This window comes from Pomacea canaliculata, linkage group LG4, assembly GCF_003073045.1.
Source record: "Pomacea canaliculata isolate SZHN2017 linkage group LG4, ASM307304v1, whole genome shotgun sequence".
Classification (NCBI taxonomy): domain Eukaryota; kingdom Metazoa; phylum Mollusca; class Gastropoda; order Architaenioglossa; family Ampullariidae; genus Pomacea; species Pomacea canaliculata.
Window position 1 is genome coordinate 25,922,624 of NC_037593.1, and position 23,566 is coordinate 25,946,189.

The following is a 23,566-nucleotide window of genomic DNA, read 5'->3' on the forward strand; positions in this document are numbered from 1 at the left end:
GAAAATACATGCAACTGTACTTACACAAATACTAAAGATGATATCAAGATAGCTGTCTGTGTTTAGAGCGTCTTGAGTACCCTGTACCCCAACCGATTCCCAGTATTTATGGGTGTCTGTCAGGAGTCACGTGACTCTAAAGGTTCTACTCATTGGTTGACGTCATCTCTGAAACTGGGGATTACCCAGACCAAACTTCCTGGATCTTTTGTATACCCAGATAAGTGGTACCCAAACACCTTGTTTATATCAGATACGGATTATCCCCACCTCAAACAGTATTGTTATGCCTGACCTAACTCACGTGACCTCCCCACCGCCATCTCTATTGCTGATACTCTTTAAAAAATAGTATTCATTCATTTGTATTTGTATGTTTTTTTCTCCTTTTTTGGGAGGGGGGAGGGGGATATTTTTTCTGACAAAATACGGCTACGTGGAACCGCGGTAGGGGATCCATCTGTCCAGGATGAACGACTGCCAGTTAGTCTTTCATGCGAGTTTGTGTTTCTCGCTACAGATACTGGCCACCACAGGTCCTAGGGTGCTTACTGTACTTGGTGTAATAAATTCGTACTACTACACCTTTCCTGATCTATAGACTGTTATGGTTCATGATAATATGGTTTCTCTTTGCAGTATTAACAGGGTTTTCTTTTTTATTACATTTTATTTCGCTCTTTCTCTCGCTCTCTGTATTTTTATTTATTTTTTTATTTTATTTACCGAAACTTGTCGCAGAATCTTTGTTGTTGTTCAGATCATGTAATCTTGAAAAAAAATTTAATTGAATTGTGCAGAGAATTGTTATAAGATGATTGTTTCCTACTCCTTTTGCTTTTCTTTTTATATTTCACTTTCCTCTCGAGTTTCATTGCCTGTCTGTCTGCCTGCAGCTCTTTTATCAGTCAAATAAAAGTGTGCACTCTTAAAATATAAGAATGTGGATTGTGTTTCATTGTTTATTAAGCTAGTTTATGAATAGCCTCCTTTTTATTTCTACTCAAGAGAGAACACACAGGAATATAATTTTACCATGTATTCATTCAGTGTTCTTGCGTCCACCCGTGATATGCACTCGAGCTAAGTTCTCGGAACGTCCCCGAGATTGTGACTGTTTTAATGGAAGGTGGGGAAGATATTATCGAGCAATCAGATGTCACCTTCATGTTCACTTCACAATTCCCTGTGACTCCATTACATGTCTTCAGTCAGGTTTCTCTTGAGTGAATCAGAACCAGGATGCTCCAAACGTCCTGAAAATCCTGTCAACTCGATCCTGTTCCTTCTAGTCTATTCTTGTTGTTAATAGTCACTCCTACGGATAGTTTACTATCATCTGAAACTGTGTAAGACACCTTTTTTTAAGAAAGTCATCCCAAATTCTGACAGTTAAAAAATAGTAGACCAGTGTCTACACCATCATCTTCTTTCTCTGTAAGTGCTGCAGCAGTTCGTGGAGGAGGCGGATGCGGAAGCTTCTCGAGTTATCAAACTTCTTGAGGACAGCAGGACTGAAGCAGCTTTGTGTTGAGCAATCTCATGAATGCATCTCACCTTCCTGATGCCGGAGACTGATTGTCTCTTATGTAAGTTCCGGTGTCTATGTTTCTTTGTTTAACAATGCGGAGACTGCTAGTTCCTGACTCTTATTTCTCATCACACAACACACACAAGCCTGATGTTTACTCTCTCACAAACGGCTGCTTCGTACGCGACAGCAAACAAAAAACAAGAACTCAAAATCACATCTCCGGAAAACAGATATGTCACGTGACACTACAGACTCGAGCGAGTTACGCACAATGGGATCAAAGGTCAGTCGAGGTTATGGACGCGAGACGTGGGAGTGCTGGATATTGCGTGCTAGGTTTATTCACAATAAGACTTCATCAGCCAGCACATTTTTTTCGTGTATTGTTTTGTTTGGGTTTTTTGAGTGTGTGTTCGTGCTTACGTGCACTTGTCCCTCCGTTAAGTCCTAGCTTCGCGAAGGACGGCACGAACAGGAGTTGACCGACCTTATTAAGGGTCAGAGGACGGATGGGTTTGATAGGCGATCTTTTGAAGGGATTTTGGCATGTAGCTATTGCTTTTGACCTTTTGCTCATGTCACCTAGGATACGTGCCCCTAATGCAGGTTTACTCACACCAACGCTTGGCACGCATTTCCACCGTCACAGGTGTAACTGTTCCGTTCCTGAAACTGGAGAAAACCACTCTATTGTAAAAAAAAATATATTTATTCCATAACCTGGTTTTACATTACTTCCTTGTATCCAAAATCATTTAAATTATTCCTCATTGTCTTGACAACCTGTTGGTGAATCACAGCCTTATCACACCTTGCAGAGGGTGCGCTCGATCTCCTTTAGAAATGGATACCCAACTGATCAGGACATGTAAAAGATAAGAGAAGGTGAGGGATGGGTTGAATGTTGTGCACGCAGTGCTCTCAACATGCATTTTAACGTATTTATGGCCCTCGTTCGTCTCGCATGTTTTTGTTTTCTTATCCACTTGAGAAAGTTCATTGTAACTGTCCTGGATGTATAATATACTCCCTCAAAAATTTACTCAAATTTTATGACCAAAGACCGACACTTTATCGCCTTTGTTTGCTCAATATGTATTTTTTTCAAACTTTCCTGTTGGTGTGTTTCTCTTCAGGAACCTTGAAGAAGTTTTTTTTTCTTTCCTAACAAAACACACTGTGTTGGTAGGTTTACTACCAACGTGACCAACATCCATTGTGATGTCCTTTTTCTGACATTTATTTTTCTCTTGTAGATCTTTTCCCGTTAGTCACAAACTATTTTAATAAGAGTAGCACAACAAGAATACCCTGAAGTACAAATTTTTACATTCCTGCCTGTTGAGATTTGTTTTATTTATTTTTATGTAGATTTTTGTTCTTTGGGGGTGAGTGTCGCCATCGAGTGGTTTCTTCTAATGCACGACAGGACTTTCTCCTTAAAACTGTGATATCATCCTCATTGGCCTCCTCCTCCTCCTCCTCCTCCTCCTCCTCCTCATCATCATCATCATCCTCATCAAAACATAAGTTGTTAGTCTCCATTTCTCCCAATATTTCGTTTTTCTCTTTACCTATTAATTCTCATTACCTTTAGGTCCGATTCTTGTTTTTTGCCCCGAACAGGTCTGGGTGACCTCTTTCTCTTTCCCTGGGAGCTTATCTGCTCTGAATCACACGTGACAAAACGTGCAGTTGTGTGTGGTTCAGTGGGTGTGAGCATACACATCTACCCGTTCCATACCAGAAAGGAACATTCACCACAGCTTGTAGTGACAACCCCACACAAAAAGGAACAAACAGCCTATTATCAAACTTGTTTTAGCTAAACGTTCTTTTTCTATTGAAAAGTCACGAATTGTATCCCTTGCAGAAACTGAAAAATTTTCGACATTGGCTCCACTTTCTTCGAATGTGACCCGGATGTTTGGCGTGAAAAGGTCTGTTTGAACATCAGTAGGATGTTTGTTGGCACTGGCCTTGGACATAAGAAGTCTGTTGTTGCGTGTTCTTTATTTTTATCATGGGATAGGCTTGATTTGTGGGTCACTTTGTCGTGGCTTGGTATAGTTAGGGGTGGAGGAGATTATTATTTGGGTTGTCGAACTTGGCATAATGCGATCGACTCTATAAATAAATAGAGTAAGACTTGACTTACCGGGTGGACTGGATTACCAACAAAGGGTATTCAGAACTTCCAAAAATCAGAATCAGAAATCATTTTCCGAACCTTTTTTAATTGTCATTGTTACCATTTGATTATCATATCATTGTATTTGTTACTTTTTATTTCTTGATATTCGAAACTGCCGTTTTAGTTTAGGTACTGGATGAGCTTCACAGATAAGTTTCTTATGCATTTCTTAAGTAGTGTGTGAAGCTTCCCGTGGGAAAAGAAAGTAAGGTTACTGAAAAGTTCAGCGACATTATAAACTTTTGTTGAAATCCACTCGTGCAAAACGGTAAACGACACATTAGTCATCCACTTTGATTTTTTTTTTATTCTGGCAAACTGTGCAAATCTGAAACGCTCGCATTCCAGGAATTTCGATTTAACTGAGAACATTTTGGAGCTCGATGGATTTTTATTCAAGCAGCCATGCTTCTTTATTTCTTTCTTTTCATTCATGTTTTATTCATTTTAATTAAAACGTAATACTGTGAGTTACGGGCGAGACGCATGACCGTGTGAGGATACAACATGTTTACAATATTATAATACCTCACCTCCCGGAGACCTCTCCTGACCGAGCAGAAGGACTTCACATTAGCTAGCTCACTGCTTATCAACCGTATCCATCCTGATATTTTATGATGATTTATTCTTGAACCATTGTAGCAACATGCTGAGAGAAGTTTGGAAATTTTCTTTTTTACTTTGAATTTGTAAAAGCAACAAGTCGGATATAGCCATGGGAATAAAACAAGAATCTGTCTTCAGAGAATGGAGGGTTCAATGCAAGTGCAAAGGAGGAGTGGGTGTATGGCATATATGCATGAGGTAGATAAGATTAATTGTATGTCAAAGTCTCCCAGCAAGTCATGAGCCACAGCCAAACTTGTTTCTTTAGAAAAGACGAAGGACGGGGTGTGATACAAAGGCCTGCTTTGTGATAGAAAATAGCTTTGTGCAACTGGGTGCAGCTCTGAGGTAGCCTCTGAAAGGAAATCCTCAAAGTCATATTCACATAGTTTATCTGCTCACAAGCATTACCTTCTTTTGAATGCTACCGTCCACGGATGAAAAGGATTAGAGGGCTGAGTCTTGAAGACATTGTCAGACTGTTGTGCAGAGAGGTGTCAACAGGAAGTGAGTCAGTGAGTGTTTACTAGGTGTCAAGATGTGAACAAAATATAGATGTTTCAAAAATAATTTTATTTTATTTCAATTATAGGTGGATTGAATCTTCACTGAACATAATTTTTGGACCAGAAATTTTTGTGAAGAAAACCTTAAAGGCAAATTTGATTCTACTGTACGAGCAGTCTATTTCTTTAAAAAAAACAAACTTGCCATTAACTTTGCCGTGAGGTGTAAAGTGGTATTATTGCATTCAACAACTGTTGTACATCTTGAAATAAAATTCCTATTATGTACCTTTTTTTTTTTTTTTTGCTTTTCCTAACTTCTATAACCCTCTAAAGTCGAGAGTCCTCCTAGCTGAATAAAGCAAGGAAGAAGCTCTTGAAAGGGTTTAGCTGCCACCAACGGGTATTCATTGGATTCATTAGCACTTGACACAAACGAGATCGTGCAGCTACTGCACGTAAAACCCTCGCTCAGATATTAAAGGACGAGTAAGGCGAATATTAATTAGGTAAGCCTCAATGCGAGGAACTATTCGTTAAGCTATTGATAAATCTTCTCCTTCCGTTCTCGAGATACATGTTTACAAAACAGTATAAGGTACAGAAAAAGATCATCATCACAACTGTGCATTCACGACTTTACATTGATATGCTAATGTTGGGAAGACTTCAACCAATGGTAGAGCTAGGGCCAAATGTGAAAAGGACATACCTGTGAACAGAAGTCCCGTTTATGTGATGATGTTTGTAGATGTGTATCTCTAAGACGGAAAAGAAATATTCTCCCAGAATTGGGTAAATAAGATCTTGAACTGAGCTTTACCCGATCATAAAAATACATCCCTACTGGTCCTTTAAACTTCCGAGCAGACATGAAGCGCAAAGTGTAATCTCTCGTTACACCAAGGCGCCAAGGAGAAAATATAAAAGACAGGTGCAAGGAGAATCCGAGGTCTAATCCTCCAACCTATATACAGGTAGACAAAAACACACAGAAACTAGAGTAATCAGGCGGGAAACACACAGCAAGATTCTTTTTTCAAAACTCTCGAGACGGCAAATTCTTAAGGGTTGAGAGTTCATGTGATGTCTTTTGAAAGGGAAGGAGAACACAACTGCCAGGATGTGCAACCTTCCCTCCTAGTCCTAACCCCCTTCCCAATTTCTTTTTAAACTAAGACGAAAATAGGTGGTAGTCTTGAGGTGTTTTCGTTTCATAATTACAGGCTACTGGAAGCAGCTGCACCTTCCTGGGTCGTCTCTCACCGATTCTCTTGAGTGCTTTTCTGGGAAAAAAGGGTTTGTCGTGGGGTAATGAAACGTGGGTAGTCAACTACCCCACAAAATATTTACGAGAAGGAAGAGAAATCATGCCTTTCTAGTTCCCTCTTCCCAGGCCTTTTGCTAAGAGTACACCTGGGTGGATGTCTGATAGGACACGCGTATGCATGGTTTGTATAGACGTGAACGTACATATAGTTATAAACAATAAGGGATGTGTTTACCAACTTTTGTTCTGCTTCTTCACCACACCCCAAACCGCTAATTAATGCATGCATGTGGCTCAACAACTGTAATATGTATATAGCAGGCATGTATGCAGTTGCTGTATGTTAGTCACTTTCGTAATCCCTTATTTGGAGCTGTCCTTTTATCTATTTATCTATCTACCTACCTGTCTATCTGTATGTCTGCACACTTATAAATACATCACATACACACACAAATGCACACGTATCCACGTCCACTCAAACAAATGAAAAAACGCAAAAATGGAGACGGAGTGAGTGAAAAAGAATGTTAGGAGATGTAAGAACAAGATACTAAGAGAGGGAAGGCTGAGAAACTGAGAGGAGGGGAAAGGGCACGGTGTTTGTGAGTTATTTTACAGACCTTTTCAAAAACTCGCCTTGGGGGCTTTATAATGAAAGCCTCGCTCTACATTATACTAAGCCAGTCCCTACATCTCTTTGAAATTCCTAAGACCCCAGGGTAGCAAAGTCTGGTGTTGTTTTCAGGAGGAGGAGGGAAGTCTTTCTGCTTTTCTTTTATTTTGTGGAAACTGGATACTCCTTGTAGTTCTAGTCACCACCGTGTAACAGCAAGCCCGTCACCCTGATGGAGCTTTCAAAATGGATTTTTTTTTCATCCTCCATGTACCCTGCTTTTTGTCGGGTGCATAAAGCCAAGGTCGAGGATTGAGATTCGTCCATCTTTAGTTCGGGTGGGGATTCGCTTTCTCGAAAACGGCTGCTGTACCTGTACAACAGATATTAGCGCATACTCAGACATTTTTCTGCTTTCACTTTCAAGCTGCAGACAGAAGAAGCTAAATATATGAGGGAATGAAAGTGCGTGTATGTGTGTCCCTGTGTGTCTATGTTTGTATAGGTGTATAATGTGTGCTCATGTGTTTATAAGTGAATATGAATCTATATTACAAAACATTTCCCGAACTAATAAAAATGTACATATGTGACATTTAGTATGATTTCAGATGTTATCTATTTTTTATTTTTTAATAAAAACTAATGCTGTGTATGTTTGTTTGTTGGTTTGTTGTTGTTGTTGTTGTTGTTGTTGTTGTTGTTGTTGTTGTTGTTGTTGTTTTTGGTTTTTTTTTCACTTCTGATTTTTTATTCTTTTGATGGAAGCTAGTCGACTTCAGCCCTTTGTGGGGTGGATTTATGTAGCTGTTGAGTGTTACAACTCACTGGGTGCTTTGTCGGGTGCACGCATTCAGGTTTTTTTTTTTATTGTACCATAGACCTGAACATGAGAAACATGTGGCATACCTTTTCAGGGAGTGGTTAAGAAAGAAGTGGTCTAAACAGTACTCTTGGTTATACAAGATATTTCTCAGTGGTGGCTGTTGAGGCCGGCGTCAGATGTAGACACAGTTTGAAAAGAAAAGATCAGAGAATTTCAAACAGTGGGGTTGAGATGGAGAAAGGCTGTCTGTTTCCTTCTAAAATTCAACTGCTTTTGTATTTCTTATTTAAAGTTTGCAATCTGCACATGTAATCCGCAGGTCATGCAAAATCTCACTCTCGTGTGAAAATAAGGTGGGGAGGGTGAGCTTCTGAACTGAGATGGATGATGACACAGACCTTCCATTGATGGTGACGACCAAGCGAAGAGATTACATCAAACTTTACACGGCGGATATCACTGCATGTGACAAACAAAAACACTATTTTTTTGGAATAAAAACAGTTCCATGTTCGTTTAACGCGCGCCTGAACGCACTCGTATCCACGTCCCATACACACAAACAGAAAAACCACACAAAGGGAAGTGAAGAAGAAAGAACGTACGAAGAAAATGTAAGAACAAGATACTGAGCAAATGAGGGCAGAAAAATTGAGAGAAGGAGGGTAAAGGGCTGACGTGTATGTGTGAGTTATTTAAGAGACCCTTTAAAACCTTGCCCTAGGGCTTTATCATGAAAAGCATCGCTTCCCATTTCACTGAACCAATCCCAACATCTCTTTGAAATTCTTAAGACCATGTGACATTTATTATTAGCGAGGGAGGTGGATCCTTCCTAGTTTTTCTTTTATCTTGTGGAGGCTTCTTGTAGTTCTGCTTACGACTGTGTAACAGTGAACCCGGTACTTTAAGCTTTAAAGATGTATTTTTTTTAATCCCCACATATCCTGCTTCTTTTCAGATGCATACAAAGCCCAGGTCAAGGGTCGAGATACGTCGACCTCTACTTGGGTGGTGATTCTTCAGTGTCGCTTTCCAAAACACCTGCTGTACAATAAATATAACTACACTTCAGTCCATATTCAGATGCCTATATGTTTGTATATGTTATATATATTTATAAGAAGATAAACATGTGTGTGTGCGCGAGTATGTATATCAATGTGATAAATGAGCGATGCATACTCAAGGTATGTGTTTTTGCGCTTTTTGGCTTTGCTTGTGTATTCGGGGTGAAACAATATTTCACGTACTAATAAAGAGTACTACCAGGAAACATCTAGTAAAATTTAGATATTAGTTTTCATGATTATTTATTATTTTCATATTAATGAAAGCTAATGCTATGAATTTTTTCTTATGATGATAGTTAAGCTAATTGAGTACTTTCTGTAGTGGATTTGGATCTGTTTAGTGTGTTGCAGGCTGGAACACACGAAATTTACCACGAGAGTCTGAAACAGATGGTTGACCCTCGGGACGCTGAAGATCAAGGTCGGGTATCAAGTAGATGCTTATATTTTCCTCAGATTTTGATGTCTATCGTTTCAAGAAAAAAAGCCTACATGGTGACCATTTACTGGTCGGTTACCAATCACCTGTAAGGAATTCCACCCCTACCACGTGCTTCACAAATCGACTGCAACTGGCAGAACATCTTTTGTCAGTATTTGGATCCTCCACCACCTTCAGTGTGATACGTGAGCAGTCGTTCACTTACTGAACTTCTTACACATCATTAACACGTGTTAATCTCTTCAATAAGATTCTGTATACAATATTCTGAATTCAGTTTAGGAGCACGGCTGCGTGTATGAGGGCGTGGATGTTCATATCTGTGTCCATACATGAATGTTTGAACTTTGGGTGGATGTGCCAAAGGGTGTGCCTTCGTTCTTACATCCTTGTATCATTTGCAATACTCTCTCCTTTTCACGAATAACTATTTTGTATTTAATTTGATGTGAGAGAACACAAAACAGGTTTACGATTACAACACGCCATGTGTTCCTCTCCTAGTCTTCTTTGTTTAAACAGTTTAAACAGATTATGTGACCTACACTTTTATAGTGCTATCCAGGGAGGTATTCACAATTTTCCAAGCTGTGTCGTGTACTTGAATATCTCCTCTAACGACTAAGATCTCACATGGATTTATTTCTTCTAAGTTTTACTACCAGTATAAATCTGAAATCGATGGATTGGACTTGGTCTATTATGGACTGATTATTGCTTTAGGATTCCCTGCCATTGTCCTCGTGATGATCATCATATGTGTGACACTACGACAAACTGTTCAATGGTGGAAGCAAACTTCATCGTCAGATAACTAGATGACCGAGCACAAAGATTCCGTGAGTTTGTCTTCTTGGTTATACCACAAGCCCTTCCTTCATTATTCTGTGATCTTTCAATTAACGCAAAAGTCCACTTGAATTTTACAGAAATAAATAATTCTCCTCAGATTTTGTTCCTGAATATTATATATATATTGTTGAGGACGACACAAAAGTCACATGAAAAACACTGCGTCCCACACGTATCCTTTCTTACTACAGATTACAAAGATTTGTACGTGGGCTTACAAGTCTCTATTATTCAGGAGCTTGTATTTATTTCAGGGCAGGGCAGTAAAGTCCACCTAACTCATATCAATGCATGTAAATGACTGCAAACCATAAATAGCACACCATTGTCATCGACGACTCTCAACCTTCCAGTCACGCAATCTTTATAGACAAAAGTTAAACTCAGTCGATCCAAAATTCTCACTTCCGGTGGGTGAAGTCCGCGAATGATCACACCTACACATATACACTCACCTGACTAATCTCCTTTGAATACTATAATCTGGGATTGTTGGGGTTGACGGGGTCCACATGCCAGGCTGACGACGATACAGTGTCTGTACCCCAGGCCACCGGGTGTCGACTCGGCTGACACACCTGGCGGACAACGATGAACTTCAGAAATCCAAAACAGCAGAGGCTGACTTGGCAGATACACCTGGTTGGCGACGATATACTTCAATTCGTCTTTCCTTCGTCTAGGTAATTCCTTTAGGCAAGAAACTATTCCGATTCCCCGGTCTTTTAAACAGAAATTCGCCACAGTGTCTCTCTTCTTCGACAACTGGCGTGGGAATCATCAAACTCAGTTTGTCCCCAACTACAGGGCTCAGTGAACCTTTCGCTCACTCGTGCACTCTCTCATAAAACTTACTTATTCCCATGCATTACAATTAGCGCGCAGTTAAGGGTGACAATCCGTGTTTTTTAAAGACACAAGGGGGATAACCCCCTCCCCACGGTTCCTAACATTCCATCCCCTTAAATTTTTTTCTTCAATCCTATACATCACTGACAATATAAGGAAGGTTTATATAATCGGGGTCGCCAACTGTTGGGGTCGACACACAGGTCACAGACAGACAACACTCGGCGTCCCACACGTGTCTTTTCTTACAACAGAGTACAGAAATTTGTACGTGGGCTTACTTATTCTGATATTTGAGACGTTAGTTAGAAACCTCTGTTATGGTGTCCATGACTTTTAATAAGCTATTAATAGTTCTGAACGAGGGAAAAAAGGACGAAATTAGACATATACGGACGCGCGCATGCACACACACACACACATGTGTGTATAAATAAACACACGCATAAACATGCATCCGTACTCCACACACACACACATACACGTACACACACATATATATATATAGCCTGCATGAACACAAGCAAACAAAGAAACATATCACGCTTTATTTACAAACATTTTTTATTACAATATTTATTACAATTTTTTAATCTTTACAAACTGCTTCTTCATAAAAAATATTTCCATCAGCCATAACAAGCTACTAATAGACAATCTGATCCAATGCCGCACCCAGTAAAACTCGCTACAATATGCAAAGTGAATTGACTTCAGCTCCAATACCAGATGGACTGTAGCTGGTGACTATAGTGCTGCCTTGCTGTTAGTACTACAGCTCCATCTGCTACCATCATCACTGCTCTTAAACAAATACGATTTACATAAGTATTGCTCCACTCGTGAAATTGCATTACTAATGCGTTTTGGTGAAGAAAGTCTTGTAATTAAACTTTCTACTAGAATGTCCCTGGAGTCATTTGAACCCTGAAGACTTCATGAAATAAAATATTTCCGAATGTACTTCGACTTCGAAAACAATTTCGATGAGCAGAGAACGTAAGCAGACTCACCATACACACTAATAATTTTATTTTTTTAAATCCTGTGAGAATTGTTGTTTCTGATAAATGTTTATGTGTGTATGTGTGTATGTGTGTCTGTGTGTCTGTGTGTCTGTGTATGTGTATGTGTATGTGTATGTGTATGTGTATGTGTATGTGTATATGTGTATATGTTTGTGTGGTGTACGTTGATACATTAAACCAGTGGGTTTGGGAGCCATTACATATTGCTCTTTTGTTATTATTAAGATTAAAAATTCCTCTGAAAGACCTTTGAGCAGAATGAAGCCTGTGTATACTCATGAACATATCTTATTTCATGAACTGAAAAGATAGTGAGAAGTCTTCATCAATCGGTGTGTGTGTGTGTTGGTGTAAGGTAGTTGCTATCGAAGCGGTGAGGTAGACATTTTGACATCAAACAAGAAAAACACAATCAGAAGTATCAACACCTACCAATACCTTCTCGACAATTCGTGTTCATGACATCTTATACTTTGAATAATGTTTAATTATAGAACTATGAATACTATTCAAAATATATAAACCACCAATGAAAGAAATACAAAGAAGATGGATATAGCTTTATCGTGAATCTTCATAAAATGTATAACTATACCGTAAAATTATAACAGAACTAGTTTTCCATAAAAAAGTCAAGTGATGTCCTCTATTCCTGGTTTCTTTAGCTTACAGCCTTACACCACACAAGATCATTAACACCGGATGGTTCTCTAATTAAACCGTGAAACAGACCCTGAGATTGATTTTTTCAGCCTGAAAGATGTTGAGGAACATGGCGATGTTGCTGATAACAATAATGCCGGTGTTCTAGAGCTTTAGGGAAAGTCACGTGGGTTGAATACAGATGTCGTAATTAAGTGCCACACTTAATATTTATTACACTCTAGACCACCCCACCATAAATTCCAGTATGTTCATTATGGGATACGCTAATACTAGATTGGTGTAGGTAAATTGTCAATTGCTAAAAAAGCAGCTTGGCTTAGCTCCGAGTCCCCAATGAACATCACCAATAAGAACACGCAAGGCAGTTTTGTGTATCAAATGTCAATTATTAATAAATGTTTAAAGGTTAAGCTATTTACAATTAATTCAAACACATCCATGAAATATTTTTTCTTAAAACGTGAGGACAGGCAAGACACTGACTATCGTCTTCGTTTACCTTAGTTCTCGTCACTGGCATTGGCAGGGAGCTGTCACTAGTTCCTCGAGGGACAAACCACTAACTTGTCATGTACATGATGACTTGCTGAAAGATGCTTATAACTCGAGCCTCCCATCTCACCCACTGTTGACCCCGAGGTAGGTGCTCTCTGTTCCTGTCAGGTAGACGACAAATGAGTTTTGCTCACTGCCTGTCAGAAGCATCCTCACTCCGAGACCTCATCAAGAAAGATGGCTGCTAATGCTTTTGGATGTATATGCTCCCATCCTTCCTGACAGTGTCTGTCTTCTGAATCACCGCAATACAAGCAGACAGGCAGCAGGCAGCCGACAAGAAGAATACCTGTCTGTCCATGTACTCGTATGTGTCCTGTCTACCTTATAATCATGATTTATCAAATTCAAATCCCTCCTTGGCAATGCCTGACCAAATTATTTCATAAGACTTAGATGGCCCGCGGGCCGGACAATCCTCAAACCCTGGCTTTCGACCCAAACATTCATCGCAATAGTGTGACACCAGCCTAATGTCTCACTCCTATGATCTCTTGGTAGATGACAGTTTGACGATATTGCTATTACACTTCACCAGTCGAACTTTGAAAGCAAAAATAATACGTTTGTCTAAAATGAGGGTGTAAAGGGCAGAAGGATTGTTGAAGAGAAGTTCCCAAAAGATTGACGAGAGACAGGACTAAGGACAAACAGTGCAGGAGAGATGGATTGTTTAATTAATCTCAGCCACATGATGGATGAGGTAATGTTTCAGTCAACAGGTTCGCGTGTCGGATGCTAACAACTAATAAAAAACACGAAGATTAAAATAAATTTAAAATTGATTATTAAAAACACCTCTAACTTATTTAAATAAAATAATGATCAACTATCACTATCAGTCTCTTTACAAAATCATGTTGTCACTATGTAAACATTATCAAAACTGGCATTTGAAATGTTTAGCTCGGTATGGCGATGCTAAAACCTAATAAAACCTACTCCGTTTTCTTCTATTTTTATCAAATTTAGCAACAATATTTATTTATTATGGATTGTTCAGTTAATATGTTTGGTATGTAAACATTGACAAGAAGCACGATTATTTTGAGTATTTATTTTCTCCGTTCTAAGATGCTGCCGGTTCAACCAAATTAAAAAAATGGACCTGAACTAAGCAGAACAGATGTGGACAAAGAGGTGGTACTGATGAGAAAGAAAGGAGGTTGGCCAGAGAAGGGGGTCGGTTGGATGATTCTTTGACCTTTACACCGTGTCAGCAACTAAGGTTTTATAGCATCGAGAGAGAGAAGGAGGATGAGATAGTCAGCGAGAGAGTTACTTCCATGCCGGATGGCATCACAATCAGTTTTTCTCCCACTTTACTCAGACTTCCATAGTTGCCGAATGTGATCAAACTACTTTGCAACAAATGAAAAAGTCAGGAGTATATTAACACTGCATATCAATACACTTGATTCAACTGAAGAGAGGGATCAAAGACTGACAATAACATCACAGTGGCAAGAGTAAGCGGTTAATAAGCAATTGTATACGTTATTTAAACATGTTATGTTAACATCATTAATAATAAAATTATTTCCGAAAGGCAAATAATGTACAATTGGTCCCTGAGGTTGACGCAGCTGTTTGCCACAGAAAGAGTTAAACATGTCTTCTTTTCCAGTATTTACTAATGTCTTCGACTGGTCAGTCTTTTTCTGGCCTCTGTGTGTTTGACAAAATTAGACAATTTCTGGTTTACGAATGGAATTTCACATGAAAGTATAAGCACTCGGGTGAAAGCTCGCCCAGGCGGTATGTCCATAGGTTGTGACTACTACAGACACTCTGTGTGCTGGAGTCCATGATTATAAAGCTTCACTTACTTTCTTATATCAACCGTTGTTTTTAATTATGTACCATATTAAAAACCCTATTTACACAGACGCATATATTTATACACGTGCACACAAAATAGTTCCACCCTCACACACACACACACACATTTGTACAAGAACTTGAACAAAAGTTTTCCTGAATCCAGTCTGCGCCCAATATTTAAAACAGAATGTAATTAATTTTTTTTATTAATTTGTGACTACAATATTATTCCTACTACTAAGACACTCATCTCCTACGTTAACAACTTTTCCTCTTCCCTTCTGGAGCTACGTCCCTCTCAGCATGTGAGCGGAAAAAGGCAAAATTGTTATCATACAAAAGAATTGTCTTACCTTTTACCTACCTCCCCACTTTCCCATTGGCTGTGGCTTTCACAATGTTGATTCATAATATTATTACAAAACAGCGACAACTTATTTTCCTATAAGATAAAACTTAAACCATTTTTTAAATCTCTATAATCTGGTGAACTGCAATTGAGAGGTAAGTAAGCAAAACCAAAATAAGAACACAAACGGCATAGACGGAGAGAAGCCTTAAAGAAAATAACTACTGTTGTCAATGTAGAGACTTAAAGGAATTAGATGTGGAGGATGGGTTTGCGCGGTTTCTCTTACTGTGATAGTTAAATACAGAGTGGACTGTCTTTCGAAATTTTGTACCAGCAAAATAATAGACTAAGAAGTTGATACTGCCGTTGACGTGAGTTGAAATCTCCACCAAAGAAGATAAAGCAATGCAGGTGTTGTTGTAGGGACCGCTGGGACGCACGCCAGGTTCAAAAACGGGAATAATTCTCAAAAAAATGGAAGGAAGGGACAGAAGTACATTCTCCAACGATAAAATTATCATCATTTTGGTTAGCAATATCTCTCTGATGGCATCCGACGTGGAGGAATACTGGCGAAAAGCAATGGTCTGGTTTAGACTGAAGACGGTGATGAGCGTCGAAACAAAAGTAACAATGGGACCTCCCAAGGACACGATAATACCGTAGAAGGTTCCATCCAGGACATTGATAAAGTCTTTGTACTGAAAGTAAAATTCACTCACAGCCAGCTGACGAATCGTGCGACCCATGCGAACATCAAAAGCGCAGATAATTCTGTAGCGAGCAGTGACGATGAAGCGAGGAAAGACGATGAAACAGATCGCCACGATGATGACGACGGCCATTTTCTGGGTGCTGATGAGGGTCTTGGAATGTAGAGGAAACAATACACAGATGCATCGCTCACAAGCCACGAGAGCCGACAGAAAGACAGCAGCGTACCCGAACCCAAACAAACCGGTTAAGTTGTTATTCACCAGGAATTCGTACACCGGACCTTCTAGGACTGTGTCAAAGGGCATGTTTAGACTGTCTACATTTAGGACGAATAGATAAGTCACGTTGATGAGGTTGATACACTCAAGAACGAAAAGGCAAAGATTGATTCTACTGGAGAGGCCATGTTTGTAGAAGACAATCAGACTGAGGCAAATGCTGGCAGATCCGAACACGAAGATGACTGGAATGAGAACCACACCTTTCAACTGTTGAATGATCTCCAGGGTCTGTCTGCTGATGATGTCCTGCTCATACTCCAGTGACATCACCACAGCACACTCAGAGGCGATGTTACTCTGAATGCTGATGTTCTGACTCCATGGTCCTACAGTTGAAACATTTTCTCCTTTCTCACTTACAGTTTTATTTACAATCGCAATTTCTTTCATAACACCGTCTTCAACTCCATCCATCATAAAAGTTTTCTCGAGACTTGACTTTTCTTTTATCAATTTAATTATTGAAATATAAATTTGCCTGAAATAGATTAAAGAAAAAAAATTGAAGCAGCGTGTACTTGAAATACCATAAGAAAAAAATACTAAAGATTCAAGTCATTTTTGTTTGTGAAATTATTGACATTACTTAACCATTTGTGAACGCTGTTCCGGCGGAAGGTGCGCAACAGCGGTTGCGCAGAGGTAGAAACTGTGATCTCCTTTGGATACAGAATTAAGCTTATCTTCTGATCCCAGGAAACAAATTTAATGTTGAAACATCCTTATACAAACCTCTTTTATAGGCAAGAAAAACAGTTAAGTATAACTTCTCGTTCCTAGTCGGAGTAAAGTAAAAATTCATTACTGAGCTTTCAACAAAGTCACTTCAGTTCCGTAATTTCCTTGACAGTGTTACATTAACTGTAACAACTCACCTTATCTTCACTAAATTAAATATTTTGAAGATACTTCAGGTGTTAAACACCTACTCAAAATTTGACAATTTTTATTTACGGGAGAAAAGGAAACTTCATAATATGTGGCTACTGTACAAAAAAAATGTCTGGAAAGTAATTTTCTTAACTCGAGAAGATTCAGAAAAAGCAGTTATTTGAACTCACCCGGAACACAGAAGCAACGTTTTCTAACATCATCGCTCCAAGCGGCGACCACCTTAAGAGACCTGTAAGCTTTTTGTACATGCGGAGTACACTGTACCACTTGTACAGCTAGAATTACATTTTGTCTCTAATGAATACCTTTCCTCTGCGTGACTGTACAAATATCTGGTCTTGATTTTAACTTGAAAAAGTATCGAATACTTCACTTTAAGGCAAAAAATCATAATATTTATTTTAGTACTGCTACACGCACTCACGCACTCACACCTACACACACATATTTAGACACTCTTGAATGTAAATTTTCAGTTTATCTAGATTTTCCTTCCAACTCCACGGATATTAAGGAAAAATATTTTTTGCTGAAGTGAAAATATTCTTGAAAAGGTTTAATGTCAAGACTATTGCCCATCTCAATGATTTTGTCTTCCACAATCAACATCGCCCTTGGCTGCCCTATGGAAGATGGATATTTTTTATTTCACGGAAATTATTTTTCACGGTTTTATTTCTTTAAATTTTTGCTTTCTATGTAAATGTGTATCTGTTAACAAATCAGTCTGTAACTATGTTATTTTTTTTATTTTCTAGTATTAGTGTGTGCATTTCTTGAACAGATTTACTTTCATAAAAAGAGTATGTGCTACATCTGACATTTGTATGCATTGTGTCAAACTATCTTTTCAGTAATCCAAAAATAATATTTTTATCTCCCAGCTATCAGCTCATTAAACACACCAGATGCACACGCACACGCACAAACACACACACACACATATGTATATAATAAAGTAAGCTTGCTTGTTTTATTAATAACCGTTCTGTGTTATTTACCAAACTATCAAAGAAAAAATATTCTGGCGACGGCGAGAATTATTGTCTGAGGATTCATGGTTGGTCAAACAATTGTATTTCCACTAAGTAGCACTAACTGTTGAAAGTTATCATCTGCATCTGTCAGTCACAAATATTCCGGTCATGGGTGGCTGGCTAGTCGGGGAAAGAGAGAACTTCGTCTCCTGGACCTGTGGACTGATGACAGGGTTTTTATCTTCAAGTTAGAAGAAGCTCTCATCTTGAGAAATACCAGAAACTCTCACTGACTCCCGACTGCTGTACTGTTGAAGCCTGTAATAATTTTCTAGATGATGTTTGTTTAGTAACATCGTGATTTGATGGCCTACAGCGAGATGATGGTGTGATTATCCATCTGGGATGTCAGGCTTTTTATATGGGTTGGTATGTTTATATATACATTATGTTATGTTTACATGCTTAAAATATTTTTGCGAGCAAAAGAAAAGTTTCTGTCCTGGACTATGCCTGATACAGACAATAAAGACTGCTTGCTTGCTTGATAAATTAATTAATTAAAAATATCAAAAATGTACATGCATTTCAATAACCTTGACTTCTGAGGTATTCTCTAGTCTAGATAATAATCACCATGCTTTACTCATTACTTAAAAGAAAATGTCTGTGACTAATTTAATAACATTCATTTTATTTCAAATGTTTTGGTATTGAAAATATTTGTTCTGTTTTGGAGAAAAAAATTAGTTGTTATTTATTTATCTCTTCAACAGCAATCAACGAAGTCGGGTGACGCAGCAGTTGCGCAACACGATGCACAAAGTAACTGGAGATGGAGAATCGTCTGCTACTGTCATATCGGCCATTGTATCAGAGGTCGAGATGAACTCGCAAATATAACATAATCTTTGGATTTAAGTGACTCATCAGCCCCTATACTGTGAAAGAAAGATGTTGCTTAGACCTAGTTCAGGCTTCAGCCACTCTTCAAAGGAACTTCAATGAGTGCACGAACACACATACACACACACTGACACAAACAAGCGCGCAAGCATTCACATATGACCAGATAGGCATGTGCGAGCACAAATATTTATTAGAAATATTTAAGGTCGGAGATAAACATATAAACTCTCTGAGCAGCATTTGTTGACAGAATTTACTGGCTCCTTACATTTTGAGTACCAAGGTTTGTAGGTTAAGACCGAAGCAATGGAATGTAATTGAGAGGAGGGCTAAAAATAGATCGTTCAGAGCTGGGATCGAAAGACAGAACTGTAGTCTGGAAGAGGGCGTGGCAATTAGAAACAACAGACCAAGAAGGTAGTGCGATGTAGAGGACCTGCGTCGATACACAAAGACACAAAAGTTTCGTTATTGATAAAATGTATAGGTTACCACTGATAGTACTGCTGTACTATTTCCCAACTTTTTCTTTCAGCCTTTCTTGTCTGCCATATTAGAGTTGGGGTGGCAGTGTTTATCCCCCCGTGCCAGAACAGGTTTCGAACCAGCAATCTTCTGCTCCACATAATACGATAAAGATCTTTGCTATAACATTATTGACTTCAGGGAGGCCTTGGACAAAGTCTGGCACGAGCGGATGTGGAACGTGATGTGGAAATTCACAATTGAAGAAGACATCGTCAGAACCATCCAATCGCTGTACGTCAGTTATGAGGGAGTTCAGTAGTCTGTGATAACTCTGGTGTCTGTGCTTTCCGACATTTATCTGGAAAAAAAATTGCGAGATATACTTCATGAGCACGACACCTCTGAGTCTATCGCGTGAGGGATGTGAGGCACTCAGCAACCTTCTTCTTTCCGATTACATCGATCTGATGGCAGGCATCAGCAACGAGTTGCAGACTTTCTCAAACTCGCTGCAAGCCCGAGGACAAATGGAATAGGCCTCAGCTCGAACAAGAACAAAGTAATGGTAAGCATCATGGGACAAGGAGACCTGTATGAACGGTGTACAACTTGAAGAGGTAAAGAACGAGTACCTGGGAGCGACGCTCTTTAAGGATGACAGCGGCGCTTTGGACGTATGACAAACAATAACAACATCGTCGGCAGCGATAGCTAAACTAAACAAAATCTAGGACAAAAAGAGTGTAAGCTATACAAATCCCTACTCGTTCCAGTCCTACTCCCCGGCTGCAAACCGTGGACATTTCTAAAGAAGACAGAGAAGGATCAAGGCATTCCAAATTAAGTGCTTCCGAAGACTGCTCCGAATCGTTTACAAGGAACACAAGACCAACGAGTTTGTACCAACCGACAAGAGGAGAAAATAGTTTGGCTTGGCCATGTCACGTGACATGACACTCTACATAAGACAGCTCTCCAGGAATTTGTGGACGGAGGTCGTTGATGGCGTTAACAAAAGAAATCGTGGATGTCGGACATCAAAGAGATGACAGGTTTTCAGATAGAGGAACCTAGTCACAGATACTCAAGATAGGTCCTTATGGAGATTATCATGTTTTAAAACATTTTTATTTAGTTTCTATAATTAGGTAATCTTAAACTGATTACAATTCAAGTATATTCTCATTCAATTAACTTCTCATATTTTTCATATTTCACAGCAACATTTGCATAACCCTGTATAGGATCATCATACTGTCTAGATTACTATCTTTGTAGTAAGAAATATAGTTTATTTGAATGTTATTTATCCCTTCATCATCAGGCTGGTCAGCATTTGATCAGCTTTCGATCTCTTCACCATCGACGCTTACGATCTTCCCTATACTCAATTATCTTTTCACTAGTATTAGTAAAAGAATATCCTTCCATTTTGAAATTTTCTGTCACACAAGTTTTCTCCACTTCTCACACTGTAATTTTGTTTGAGTATTTAATGGCAAGGTCCAAGGTCCATGATGTCAGCGTTTGACTTTAATAGCTTTTTTCAAATCTTCGAAGCAAAAAGCCCTAAAGTGAGAATAAATTAAAACAAAACTTATTCAGATATACTTATTCAGATATATACTTTAGTAACTTTTAATGAGAATCTGGAAACTCTCACCTTTAAAAAAAAACTCGTCTGAGTAAGGCTGAAGACAAAATCATTAATGTAGAAAAAAATAAAATATGTAAGTATTTTTAAATTCTGCTTTAAGAAAAATTTTTACCTCATCTTCTTTAGTTCACCAATAGGTACAGGACAGAAACATTGAACATTTACGTGTGAGTGTGTCTGTGTGAGTTAAAAAACTTGATTTTTATGTCTTCTAATCTCTTCATTATTTTGTAAAAGTTTTTTTAAGTTAAAATAAAATACTTGTACAGGAAAAAGGAAAGCAAATGAATCATTAGTTAAAAAACTGTAGACATACATACGTGACTCATTATTTTTAAAACTATTTTTAAAACTATTTTTATCATCAGATTATTAGGCCTAATAACGAAATGAAGTCGCTACCTACTGGGTTGATCATATAGATGTTTTGGTCATCTTGGAGAATAGAATTCAAATAATTAGTTTTTTAAACTCTTTTCAAGCTAAAAAAAATTATTCATTTTCCGAATTCTCTGAAAAGACAGATATTTACTATGAACTTACTTTTTCTTGCTTAAATCGAAAACTTCAAAAGTCGTGCATTTTATGCCTTGTGTTTCGTTCAGTTGTTTTTTAATTACTATTATTATTAATATTACAGTAAAGTTAATTAACTCATTGACTATTTATTCATAGAGGCTTTTTAAGGTTAGCTGACTACTGATAGTCGGTGTAGCAGTATCGCGAGAATTCTCTAGCTGGACTTCGCTTTTATTTCTATTGCCATGGCGATATCTTGAAACATACGAAAGAAAACTTGCTTCAATGTTCACAATCCAGCTCTAGTATTCCTCTGGTGCTCTATCGCTTTTTTGCTTTTTCCTATTAAGAACTTTCATAATATCATTCAATGCTGTCAAGATGGACTCGTAAGGTAAAGAACTCATCCTCATTTTAAACAATGATTTGAGTCAGTACTTTAATGTTCCCAAGGTGGACAACCATAAGAGGATTCAAAGCAAGCATAAACAAATAACCGTTTTCTACATTGAAATACAAGCCCAAGTTTTAAGATGGATGCATTTTTATACGTTTACAAAGAAATTACAAACAAAACTTCGTCGACAGAAAATTCTTCTACTGTAGCACCGTGGAGCCAAAACAACAGCAGTCAGTGGGGATGCGCTCTGGTGATGTCATTGGAGTATGCATACGACATCGTCAGCCGGCAGGCGCTGGAGTTTATTCAACAGTTGAAAGGTGTGGTCTTCATTCCACTCATCTCCATGTTTGGGGCTGCCAGCATTTGCCTCAGTCTGGTTGTCTTCTACAAACATGGCCTCTCCAGTAGAATCAATCTGTGCCTCTTTGCTCTTGAGTTGGTCAACCTTATCAACATTACCTATCTATTCGTCTTGAATGTAGACAGCCTGAACATGCCCTTTGATACAGTCCTAGAAGGTCCGGTGTACGAATTCCTGGTGAATAACAACTTAACCGGTTTGTTTGGGTTCGGGTACGCTGCTGTCTTTCTGTCGGCTCTCGTGGCTTGTGAGCGATGCATCTGTGTATTGTTTCCTTTCCATTCTAAGACCCTGATCAGCACCCAGAAAATGGCCGTGGCTGTCATCGCAGGAACTTGTTTCGTCAGCTTTCCTCGCTTCATCGTCACTGCTCGTTACAGAATCATCTGCGCTTTTGATGTTCGCATGGATCGCACGATTCGTCAGCTCACTGTGAGTGATTTTTATATGAAGTACAAGGATTTCATCAATGTCCTGGATGGAACCTTCTATGGTATTATCGTGTCCTTGGGAGGTCCCCTCATTACTTTCATCGCCACTCTCATCACCGTCTTTAGGCTAAACCAGACGATTGCTTTCCGGAAGTATTCCTCCACGTCGGATGCCATCAGAGAGATATCCCTAACCAAAACGATGATAACCCTGTCCCTGGAAAACGTGGTTCTGTCCCTTCCCTCAATTGTTTTAAGAGTTATCCCCATTTTTCAACCAGAACTCAGCCCCAGCGGTCGCTACAACAACACCTTCATTGCGTTGACTTCTCTTGTGGAGATTTCAACTCACCTCAACGGCAGTCTCAACTTCTTAGTCTATTATTTTGTTGGAACCAAATTTCGGACAACTGTCCATTCAATATTTATCTGTCACAGAAAGAAAAATAGCATGCAAGTCACGCAAACCTAGCTTTTGACAGCAGTTTGTTATCCTCCATGACCGCAACATAAAGCATTATCCTGTTATCCTCCGACACACCCATGTGTTCATATTTTCTGTTTGTTTGTTTCGTGTATCTACAATACCTACGCGATAGGAACATTTTTTTTTAATGAATCAGTTTCTTTTATTTCAAAATTCTTTAACTCTTCGCAAACTCCTTCCTTCCTTTTACATTATTGAGAATGTTTAAAGTATAAGAAATACTAGTGGGCTTGGGTACAACAGAGTGTGTATGGGACATTTCCCTG

At 38.8% G+C, this 23,566-nt stretch overlaps 2 protein-coding genes across 2 annotated transcripts in view; one reads left to right on the top strand and one right to left on the bottom strand.

The window, feature by feature from the left end:
* LOC112562217 overlaps positions 1-149 on the bottom strand; it is a 32,702-nt gene extending 32,553 nt beyond the window's left edge. Inside the window, exon 1 of the mRNA XM_025235314.1 lies at positions 25-149. The gene's annotated coding sequence lies outside the window, so the exon portion shown is untranslated. The remainder of the gene's footprint in view (positions 1-24) is intronic.
* A 22,122-nt stretch (positions 150-22,271) lies between these two features.
* Positions 22,272-23,285, top strand: LOC112562480. Its single transcript, XM_025235761.1, has one exon. It carries the CDS (start codon positions 22,272-22,274, stop codon positions 23,283-23,285), a length of 1,014 nt encoding a protein of 337 aa, XP_025091546.1.
* The last annotated feature ends 281 nt before the right edge of the window (positions 23,286-23,566 follow it).

Excerpts from the sequence above, each read along its gene's own strand:
- LOC112562480 (XM_025235761.1), top strand. The coding sequence starts at position 22,272 with ATGTCATTGGAGTATGCATACGACATCGTCAGCCGGCAGGCGCTGGAG.